An 11713-nucleotide genomic window follows, 5' to 3' on the forward strand; every position below is an offset into this window, starting at 1 on the left:
TGAAAATCAGGGTTGTTCCCCCAAATACTGATTTCTGAACTCTTCCTAAGTTAAAACATGAGTATTGTCTTGTTTTAAAAATGAATATGAACTTATTTTCTTTGCATTATTATTCGAGGTCTGACAACACTGCATCTTTTTTTGTTGTTATTTATTTATATTTTTATTTTGACCAGTTGTCATTTTCTGCAAATTAATAAATACTCTAAAATGACAATATTTTTATTTGGAATTTGGGCGAAATGTTGTCAGTAGTTTATAGAATAAAACAAACAAAAAATGTAATTTTACCCAAACACATACCTATAAATAGTAAAACCAGAGAAACTGATAATTTTGCTGTGGTCTCCTAATTTTTTTCCAGAGCTGTATTATCCAAATACTGACAGTTAGCACTTGGTGGCCCATAGCAGCACCACAGAAGAGGCTTTATATGAGGCAGGTGAACTTGCAGCCACAACACTTCCAACAACATTTGACATGAGATCCTCGCTAACTTTTACAGGAATATGGCTCTGAACATATAGCAACACCTCCCCCTTAGGCATTCCTGTCTTTTCTGTAGATGTTATATCCGTGTATTGCTCCTGCTGTATCAAAGGAATTATCTAAGTGAGTTTCAGAGGTGGACAGTATATGAATGTTATCTGATGTTAACAAGTTATTGAGTTCCTGAACCTTATTTCTAAGGCTGCATATATTAATATGGGATATTCTTTGCCATTTCCTGGGTAGCTTATCGGAGATGTCAGTTGGTGTGTGTGTGTGTGTGTGTGTGTGTGTGTGTAAGGTTTGACTGATGCTACTGACCTGGAAGTTGACCAAAAAAGTTAATTTTTCATGAGACGTATAAAGAGAAACAAGTGTTGATTGATTAGTGCAGAATTTTAATGAGTGGGGATTAAAAAAAAAACATCTATTACACATCTGCATTTAAGGCAACGTCTTATTAATTTTATATATAATTTATAATTTTATATATAATTTATAATAATAATATTAAATATAATATTAATTCAGTCAAACAAACAGATAGTATTAGCATATATATAACGAATTGACTAGGTCTATACTGCTCCTACGTGGTGTAACAATACATCATGTAGATGTATATAATGAACAGACTAGGTTTATACTGCTCCTACATGGTGTAACAATACATAATGCAGAGGCACACAGTACAAAACATTAAGAAAGCCTTCCTAACAGAATGGTGTGGGGCGTACCCCAACAACAGAATGGTGTGGACGTATACCGGGTCATAAAAAATAACACGAGTAGACCGTTGATTGGCCAGCTCATTCTCCTCAAGACCGCTGATTGGCCAGTTCATCCTCCTCAGGGAGATGTTGTATGAGGAAATAGTAATTTTTAAAGAGTTTTTTTTCTTCCTGTAATTTATGATAATAATTAATAATTATTATATAATAATTTATGCTTTGGCCTCAAATACGAGAATCGGACGAGTCAACAACATTATTTGGATATGAATTAAGAGACGATTAACTTTAAAAAGTTAGATTTTCACAGGACAATTACTTTAAATGAAACATTATTAACCGGTTACGATACTTTTAAAATAATGCTTCTGTTCCAGAACGGTAGAGATCACTTTCTTTCCCGGTTCTGTTTCTGTTCCTCAATAAAACACTTTTTTTTTTGCGGTTTTCTGTTCTGTTTTCTGAACTGGTTCCAACTCCTGGGGTTATTGTTAAGACTGTGTGGGTTCTCTCATGCCTTTTCAGGTTCCCTATCTGGGTAAAACCCTTTCCACACTGGGAACATTGGAAAGGCTTCTCTCCTGTGTGTATTAATTTATGGTCCTTCAGATTCCCTAACCTTGTAAAACCCTTTCCACATTGGGAGCATTGGAAAGGTTTCTCTCCTGTGTGTAATTTTATATGTTTTTTTAGGTTCCCTAACTTGGTAAAATCCTTTCCACACATAAAGCAATGGTACGATGTCTCCCCTGTGTGTGTTCTTTCATGCTCCTTCATGCTCCCTAAACTTTTAAAACTATTTCCACACTGGGAACATTGGAAAGGCTTCTCTCCTGTGTGTATTCTCTCATGCTTTTTCAGGTTCCCTAACAGGGTAAAACCCTTTCCACACTGAGAGCATTGGAAAGGCTTCTCTCCTGTGTGTACTATTTTATGTTCTTTCAGGCTCCCTAACTGTGCAAAACTCTTTCCACACTGGGAACATTGGAAAGACTTCTCTCCTGTGTGTATTCTCTTATGCCTTTTCAGGTTCCCTAATTGGGTAAAACCACTTCCACACTGGGAACATTGAAAAGGCTTCTCTCCTGTGTGCATTATTTGATGGTCCTTCAGGTTCCCTAACCGTGTAAAACTCTTTCCACACAGGGAACATTGGAAAGGCTTCTCTCCTGTGTGTATTCTTTTATGATCCTTCAGGTTCCCTAACCGTGTAAAATCCTTTCCACATTGGGTGCATTGGAAAGGTTTCTCTCCTGTGTGTAATTTTATATGTTTTTTTAGGTTCTTTAACTTGGTAAAATTCTTTCCACACAGAGAGCAATGGTAAGATGTCTCCCCTGTGTGTGTCCTTTCATGAGCTTTCAGGCTCCCTAACTGTGTAAAACTCTTCCCACACTGGGAACATTGGAAAGGCTTCTCTCCTGTGTGTGTTCTCTCATGCTTTTTCAAGTTTCCTAACAGAATAAAACCCTTTCCACACTGGGAGCATTGGAAAGGCTTCTCTCCTGTGTGTACTATTTTATGTTCTTTCAGGCTCCATAACTGTGTGAAACTCTTGTCACACTGGGAACATTGGAAAGTTCTCTCTCCTGTGTGCATTCTCTCATGCCTTTTCAGGTTCCCTAACTGAGTAAAACCATTTCCACACAGGGAACATTGGAAAGGTTTCTCTCCTGTGTGTATTCTTTTATGGTCCTTCAGGTTCCCTAACCGTGTAAAACCCTTTCCACACTGAGAGCATTGGAAAGGCTTCTCTCCTGTGTGTAATTTTATATGTTTTTTTAGGTTCCCTAAATTGGTAAAATCCTTTCCACACTGAGAGCAGTGGTAAGGCTTTTCTCCTGTGTGTGTTCTACCATGCTCTTTCAGCTTCCATAACCACTTAAAACTCTTATTACACTGGGAGCAGTGGTGTCGTCTCGCTGGTTTGGGCATCTCTGGGTCTGGTTCCTCTGAAGGACTCTTCCTGCCGTCAGAGTGAGAGTCTGGTCTCTCTCCTGCCAAAGACAGAGTATTTGGTTAAACAGAGAGATCTAAATTATAGCTCCAAATTATAAAACTGTTTAATCCGGACTAGATCCCTCAATATAAAACTGTACATTTAGATTCTGATTTTGTTAATTGCCGGTAGTTGATTGGTTGATTCTGTTGATTGCCGGTAGTTGATTGGTTGATTCTGTTGATTGCCGGTAGTTGATTGGTTGATTCTGTTGATTGCCGGTAGTTGATTGGTTGATTCTGTTGATTGCCGGTAGTTGAATGGTTGATTTTGTTGATTGCCGGTAGTTGATTGGTTGATTCTGTTGATTGCCGGTAGTTGATTGGTTGATTCTGTTGATTGCCGGTAGTTGATTGGTTGATTCTGTTGATTGCCGGTAGTTGATTGGTTGATTCTGTTGATTGCCGGTAGTTGAATGGTTGATTCTGTTGATTACCGGTAGTTGATTGGTTGATTCTGTTGATTGCCGGTAGTTTGTTAATAGCCGTTAGTGTCAGTGGCAGTTTTGTCTTAAAACTAAGACCGTCGCCCAAAACAAAGACGATTCTGCCGAGTTGTTCTGCCGAGTTGTTCTGCCGAGTTGTTCTCCATAGTTGATCTTTGCTATTTTGCTATTTTCTGTAGCTTTTGGCAACTATGTGTGTGTTTTCTATACCTGTTCGCTCCTCTCCCTGTAGGCTTTACAGACGCTCCCCCATCCCTTAGCTGCAACCTTTCTAATTTTGTGTTCCCTGCATGGAATTCCTGGATCTCTGGTTTAGTGTTCCCTGCGTGGAATTCCGGATCTCTGGTTTAGTGTTCCCTGCGTGGAATTCCCGGATCTCTGGTTTAGTGTTCCCTGCGTGGAATTCCGGATCTCTGGTTTAGTGTTCCCTGCGTGGAATTCCCGGATCTCTGGTTTAGTGTTCCCTGCGTGGAATTCCCGGATCTCTGGTTTAGTGTTCCCTGCATGGAATTCCGGATCTCTGGTTTAGTGTTCCCTGCGTGGAATTCCCGGATCTCTGGTTTAGTGTTCCCTACGTGGAATTCCGGATCTCTGGTTTAATGTTCCCTGCGTGGAATTCCCGGATCTCTGGTTTAGTGTTCCCTGCGTGGAATTCCAGATCTCTGGTTTAGTATTCCCTGCGTGGAATTCAACAACGTTTGGAACTGTGGATCTGCTGTTCAAGAACGCTGAGTTCTTCTCAGCCTATATGCTGCCCTACAGTCCCCTTGACATTTTGGCCCTGAAGGAGACATGAATCACCCCAGAGAACACTGCTACTCCAGCTGCTGTCTCGTCATCTGACTAGGTGTTCTCTCATAGTCTTAGAGCATCTGGTCGTCGCCGGCGGTGGCACAGGGCTACTCACTTCTCATAATTGGAGATGTTCTCTTTTCTCCCTCTCTCACCTGTCCATCTCCACATTTGAATTCCATTCTGTTACTTTTCCACTCAAGCTTAACATTGTCATCTACCAGGTGCCCTTGGGGAGTTCCTCAATGATCTTGAGACCTTGATGAGCTAATTTCCTGTCGATGGCTCACCGCTCTTCGTACTTGGCGACTTCAACCTCCCGAAGTCTGCCTTCAATTAATTTATTTCCAACTCTCTCTTTCCCTTTCCTTGCCTCTTTTGACCTCACCCTTTCCCAATCCCCTCCATCTCACAAGACAGGCAATATGCTTGACCTCATCTTTACTAGAGGCTGTTCTCCTACTAATCTCACTGTAACCCCCCTCCAGGTCTCTGTTCTCCTACTAATCTCACTGTAACCCCCCTCCAGGTCTCTGTTCTCCTACTAATCTCACTTTAACCCCCCTCCAGGTCTCTGTTCTCCTACTAATCTCACTGTAACCCCCCTCCAGGTCTCTGTTCCCCTACTAATCTCACTGTAACCACCCTCCAGGTCTCTGTTCTCCTACTAATCTCACTGCAACCCCCCTCCGGGTCTCTGTTCACTACTTTGTCTCCTTTTCTGTCTCCTTTCCTCCAACCCTAACCACTCAGCCCCTACCCAGATGGTCATGCGCCGTCGCAAACTTCGCTCTCGCTCTCTCACTACTCTCTCCTCTTCTGCTAAATCCTTCTCCCTCCTGTCTCCTGATTCTGCCTCTTCAAACCCTAGTCTCCTCCCTTTCTGCATCCTATGACTTGCACTGTCCCCTTTCCTCCTGGCCAGCTCGGCCCTCCCCTCCCCTCCTGCTCCGTGACCGAGTGACTCATGGTGAGCTTACAGAACAGGTCTGCGGGCAGCTGAACGAAAATGGAGACAAATTAAACTTCCGGAGGACCTATCATCCTTTTACTCCCTCATCTTCCTCTGTATCTGCTGCTAAAGCCACTTTCTACCACTCTAAATTTCAAGCTTCTACCTCTAACCCTTAGGAAACTCTTTTCCACCTTCTCCTCGCTCCTTAATCCTCCACCCCCTCCTTCCTTCCTCTCTGCGGACGACTTTGTCAACCACTTTGACAACATCCACTGGTCTCATTCACTCAGCCTATTGAGTCCAATGGTCTCATTCACTCAGAACAACCCACGCCTTGACCTCTTTCTCCCTCATCTCTCTCCAGATTAAATCCTGCGGCTAGTGAGGTATGGCTACCCGAAAACCTGCCCACTTGACCCCATGCCCTCCTCCATTCTACAGACCATCTCTGGAGACCTTCTCCCATTCCTCACTTCCCTCATCAACTCATCCCTGAACACTGGCTGCGTTCCCCTCTGACTTCAAAGTGGCCCGAGTCGCTTCCCTTCCTCAAGAAACCAAAACACTCGACTCATCTGACGTCAAAAAACTACAGACCTGAATCCCTTCTTTCTTCTCTTTCCAAAACACTTGAGCGTCTCTGATCAACTTTCTCGTTATCTTCTCTCTGTCAGAACAATCTTCTTGACTCTAACCAGTCAGGCTTCAAGACGGGTCAATCAACCGAGACTGCTCTTCTCTGTGTCCTGGAGACTACAAAAGCAGTTGACTCTCTCTCTCTCTCTCTCTCTCTGTTCTCATCCTCCTAGATCTATCTGCTGCTTTCAACACTATGAATCATCAGATCCTCCTCTCAGGGCTGGGTGTCTCAGGCTCTATCAGATCCTCCCTCAGTGCTGGGTGTCTCAGTCTCTATCAGATCCTCCTCTCCACCCTCTCAGGGCAGGGCGTCTCAGGATCTGAAACACACTTGAATCAATCCTACCTGACAGGCCGCTCATACCAGGTGACGTTGAGAGGATCTATGTCTACACTACGTACTCTCGCTACTGGTGTCCCCCAGGGCTTGGTTCTAGGCCCTCTCTTCTTCTGTCTATACACCAAGTCACTCAGCTCTGTCATATCCTGACATGGTCTCTCCTATCACTGCTTTGAGGATGAAACTCTACTACTTTTCTCCTTCCCCCCTTCTGACACCCAGATGGAGACATGCATCTCTGCGTGCCTGAAAACTTGGATGTCGGCCCACCACCTCAAATTCAACCTCGAGAAGTCAGAGCTGCTCTTCCTCCCGGGGAAGGCCTGCCCGGTTCAAAGACCTCTCCATCACGGTTGACAACTCCACAGTGTCACCCCTCCCAGAGTGCAAAGAACGTTGGCGTGACCCTTTGACAACACCCTGTCGTTCTCTGAAAACGTCAAAGCAGTGACTCACTCCTGCAAGGTTCGTGCTCTACAACATCCGTAGATTACGACCCTACCTCACACAGGAAGTAGCGTAGGTCTTAATCCAGGCACTTGTCCTCTCCCGTCTGGACTACTGGAAATCGCTGTTGGCTGGGCTCCCCGCTTGTGCCATAAAATTCCCCGCAACTTATCCAGAACGCTGCAGCCCGGCCTGATTTTCAACCTTCCCAAGTTCTCCTATGTCACCCCGCTCCTCCTCACACTCCGCTGGCTTCCAGTTGGAGCTTGCATCCTACGGAGCAGCAAGAGGAACTGCCCCTCCCTACTTTCAGGCTCTGCTCAAACCCTACACCCCAACCTGAGCACTCTGCGCTGCAACCTCAGGTCTCTTGGCCGTCCCACCCCTACGGGAGTGTGGATCCCGCTCAGCCCAGTCCAAGCTCTTTTCTGTCATGGCACCCAAATGGTGGGACAAGCTTCCCCCTGAAGCTAGGACAACAGAGGCCCCGCCCATCTTCCCGAAAACATCAGAAACATCTTAAACAGCATCTTAAAAAATCCTCCTCCTCAACTGGGTAATGGCTGTTAGTTATTCATGATAATCCCTGGGTAATTACTGTTAGTTATTCATGATGATCCCTGGGTAATGGCTGTTAGTTATTCATGATGATCCCTGGGTAATGGCTGTTAGTTAGTAACTCATGATGATCCCTGGGTAATAGCTGTTAGTTAGTAACTCATGATGATCCCTGGGTAATGGCTGTTAGTTAGTTATTCATGACAATCCCTGGGTAATGGCTGTTAGTTATTCATGATGATCCCTGGGTAATGGCTGTTATTTAGTCATGATCCCTGGGTAATGGCTGTTAGTTATTCATGATGATCCCTGGGTAATGACTGTTAGTTAATTCATGATGATCCCTGGGTAATGGCTGTTAGTTAGTAACTCATGATGATCCCTGGGTAATAGCTGTTAGTTACTCATGACGATCCCTGGGTAATGGCTGTTAGTTAGTTATTCATGATGATCCCTGGGTAATGGCTGTTAGTTATTCATGATGATCCCTGGGTAATGGCTGTTATTTATTCATGATCCCTGGGTAATGGCTGTTAGTTATTCATGATGATCCCTGGGTAATGACTGTTAGTTAATTCATGATGATCCCTGGGTAATGGCTGTTAGTTATTCATGATGATCCCTGGGTAATGGCTGTTAGTTAGTAACTCATGATGATCCCTGGGTAATAGCTGTTAGTTACTCATGATGATCCCTGGGTAATGGCTGTTAGTTAGTTATTCATGACGATCCCTCGGTAATGGCTGTTAGTTATTCATGATGATCCCTGGGTAATGGCTGTTATTTAGTCATGATCCCTGGGTAATGGCTGTTAGTTATTCATGATGATCCCTGGGTAATGACTGTTAGTTAATTCATGATGATCCCTGGGTAATGGCTGTTAGTTAGTAACTCATGATGATCCCTGGGTAATAGCTGTTAGTTATTCATGATGATCCCTGGGTAATGGCTGTTATTTATTCATGATCCCTGGGTAATGGCTGTTAGTTATTCATGATGATCCCTGGGTAATGACTGTTAGTTAATTCATGATGATCCCTGGGTAATGGCTGTTAGTTATTCATGATGATCCCTGGGTAATGGATGTTATTTATTCATGATCCCTGGGTAATGGCTGTTAGTTATTCATGATGATCCCTGGGTAATGGCAGTTATTTATTCATGATAATCCCTGGGTAATGGCTGTTAGTTATTCATGATGATCCCTGGGTAATGGCTGTTAGTTAATTCATGATGACCCCTGGGTAATGGCTGTTAGTTATTCATGATGATCCCTGGGTAATGGATGTTAGTTATTCATGATGATCCCTGGGTAATGGCTGTTATTTATTCATGATCCCTGGGTAATGGCTGTTAGTTATTCATGATGATCCCTGGGTAATGACTGTTAGTTAATTCATGATGATCCCTGGGTAATGGCTGTTAGTTAGTAACTCATGATGATCCCTGGGTAATAGCTGTTAGTTACTCATGATGATCCCTGGGTAATGGCTGTTAGTTAGTTATTCATGACGATCCCTGGGTAATGGCTGTTAGTTATTCATGATGATCCCTGGGTAATGGCTGTTATTTATTCATGATAATCCCTGGGTAATGGCTGTTAGTTATTCATGATGAGCCCTGGGTAATGGCTGTTAGTTATTCATGATGATCCCTGGGTAATGGCTGTTATTTATTCATGATAATCCCTGGGTAATGGCTGTTAGTTATTCATGATGATCCCTGGGTAATGGCTGTTATTTATTCATAATCCCTGGGTAATGGCTATTAGTTATTCATGATGATCCCTGGGTAATGACTGTTAGTTAATTCATGATGATCCCTGGGTAATGGCAGTTAGTTATTCATGATGATCCCTGGGTAATGGCTGTTAGTTATTCATGATGAGCCCTGGGTAATGGCTGTTAGTTATTCATGATGATCCCTGGGTATATGGCTGTTATTTATTCATGATAATCCCTGGGTAATGGCTGTTAGTTATTCATTATGATCCCTGGGTAATGACTGTTAGTTAATTCATGATGATCCCTGGGTAATGGCTGTTAGTTATTCATGATGATCCCTGGGTAATGGCTGTTAGTTATTCATGATGATCCCTGGGTAATGGCTGTTAGTTAGTTATTCATGACCATCCCTGGGTAATGGCTGTTAGTTATTCATGATGATCCCTGGGTAATGGCTGTTAGTTAGTTATTCATGATGATCCCTGGGTAATGGCTGTTAGTTATTCATGATGATCCCTGGGTAATGGATGTTAGTTAATTCATGATGATCCCTGGGTAATGGCTGTTAGTTATTCATGATGACCCCTGGGTAATGGATGTTAGTTAATTCATGATGATCCCTGGGTAATGGCTGTTAGTTAGTTATTCATGACGATCCCTGGGTAATGGCTATTAGTTAGTTATTCATGACGATCCCTGGGTAATGGTTGTTAGTTAATTCATGATGATCCCTGGGTAATGGCTGTTAGTTATTCATGATGATCCCTGGGTAATGGCTGTTAGTTATTCATGATGACCCCTGGGTAATGGCTGTTAGTTAGTTATTCATGATGATCCCTGGGTAATGGTTGTTAGTTAATTATTCATGATGATCCCTGGGTAATGGCTGTTAGTTAGTTATTCACGATGATCCCTGGATAATGGCTGTTAGTTAATTCATGATGATCCCTGGGTAATGGATGTTAGTTATTCATGATGATCCCTGGGTAATGGCTGTTAGTTATTCATGATGACCCCTGGGTCATGGCACACATTAGTTCAACAACTGCAGAGTTTGGTGTTAATCAGATCAATGTCCCTGTTTTATTAGATAGTACTCACTGTATTTACTGGTGTTAATCAGATCAATGTCCCTGTTTTATTAGATAGTACTCACTGTATTTACTGGTGTTAATCAGATCAATGTCCCTGTTTTATTAGATAGTACTCACTGTATTTACTGGTGTTAATCAGATCAATGTCCCTGTTTTATTAGATAGTACTCACTGTATTTACTGGTGTTATTAATCAGATCAATGTCCCTGTTTTATTAGATAGTACTCACTGTATTTACTGGTGTTAATCAGTTCTCCAGTCTTCTCTTCTTCATCCTCCAATGTGACAGTAATCTCCTCCTCCTTCACTTCAAAAACGTATTCCTCTTCTTTCACTGTAACAGTCATGTCTCCTTCCTCCTCCTCCTTCATTACAAAAACGGTATCCTTCTCTTCCTCCTCTTCTTTCACGGTAGCCAACATCCTCCTCTTCCTCTTTCACTCTGAAAGCTTCTTCCTCTTTTACTGTAACATCCTCACCCTCTACTTGTTTTTAATTAGTTTAACAGCCTTCTCTTCTTTCTCGAGTTTCTTTCTCCGTCCAGCAGACCGAGTTAGCTTAGTGACCTCCTGTCATGAGGTGTTTAGCTTGCTACCTAACTAGCATCAGCAACTAGCTTAGTGTTATTGCTAACTTAACCAGCTAGATAGATAACTAACAACGTAAATATGAAATTAAATGGGGTAACAGCTAGACGAAATAAATGTGTTGAAAATACGCTGAAAGCTTCTAAAGAGCTACAATGTTTCCGCTATGTTGGCTAACAAGCTACCGAGGTGGCTGGCTAGCTAACTGTTGTTGTTGTTGTTGAAGACTCGTTCCGTCCACTAGATTATACGTCACACCGGTAGCGTCGCCTGAATGACGCACATCGCTATCTGCTGACTGGAGTGGGGAAACGCAGTTGAGAGAAGTTTTTATTTTTTATTTTCATACAAAACGTTGTTCATTTAATTTCATTAATTAAATAATATTAATGTATTGAGATGTACAAAGGAAAGCGTGTATTGTATTTATTTATTTTTGCTCCTTTGCACCCCAGTATTTCTACTCTGGTACACACAGTGGAAGGACTTTAAAGACAACAACATGGTTTTCAACAGGTTCTTTGAGATGAAAATGAAATATGACGAGAGTGACAACGCTCTTGCCAGAGCATCTCGAGCCGTGACCGACAGAGTCACCGATCTACTAGGTGGTCTCTTCTCTACCACGGAGATGTCTCAGGTGCTGACGGAGATCTTAAAGGGAGATCCCAGCTTCGACAAGGACTCATTTCTCAAACAGTGCGAGAAGGACATCATCCCCAACATCCTAGAGGCTATGATCCGCGGGGAGCTCGAGATGCTGAAAGACTGGTGCTATGAAGCCACATACAGTCAGCTGGCCCACCCCATCCAACAGGCCAGGGCCCTGGGTCTAATGTTCCAGTCCAAGGTCCTAGATATAGACAACATAGATTTGGCGATGGGGAAGCTCATGGATCAAGGCCCCGTGTT

At 42.9% G+C, this 11713-nt stretch overlaps 1 protein-coding gene across 2 annotated transcripts; it reads right to left on the minus strand.

Annotated features, from left to right (window-relative positions):
• Nucleotides 1-236: 236 nt before the first annotated feature.
• On the minus strand, nucleotides 237-11029 carry LOC106592602 (uncharacterized). 2 transcript variants are annotated; one of them, XM_082958460.1, is made up of 2 exons: nucleotides 10221-11029; nucleotides 237-3217 (listed from the first exon to the last, which is right to left on the minus strand). In XM_082958460.1, exon 2 carries the CDS (start codon nucleotides 3153-3155, stop codon nucleotides 1575-1577), a length of 1581 nt encoding a protein of 526 aa, XP_082814586.1. In that variant the 5' UTR covers nucleotides 3156-3217; nucleotides 10221-11029; the 3' UTR covers nucleotides 237-1574. The 2 variants fall into 2 exon arrangements, with proteins under 2 accessions (XP_082814586.1, XP_045546446.2); XM_045690490.2 differs by having other exon boundaries at nucleotides 245-3217; nucleotides 10444-11029.
• Between the last annotated feature and the right edge of the window lie 684 nt (nucleotides 11030-11713).

Source organism: Salmo salar, chromosome 12 (genome assembly GCF_965601325.2).
Source record: "Salmo salar chromosome 12, fSalSal1, whole genome shotgun sequence".
Lineage (NCBI taxonomy): Eukaryota > Metazoa > Chordata > Actinopteri > Salmoniformes > Salmonidae > Salmo > Salmo salar.

Bases quoted from the DNA above. Each gene is read 5' to 3' on its own strand.
- LOC106592602 (XM_045690490.2), bottom strand. From the start codon at position 10,636: ATGTTGGCTACCGTGAAAGAAGAGGAGGAAGAGAAGGATACCGTTTTT. The intron at 3,218-10,443 runs GTGAGTACTATC...TGTCTTTGGCAG, and splicing joins GATTAACACCAGTAAATACA to GAGAGAGACCAGACTCTCAC.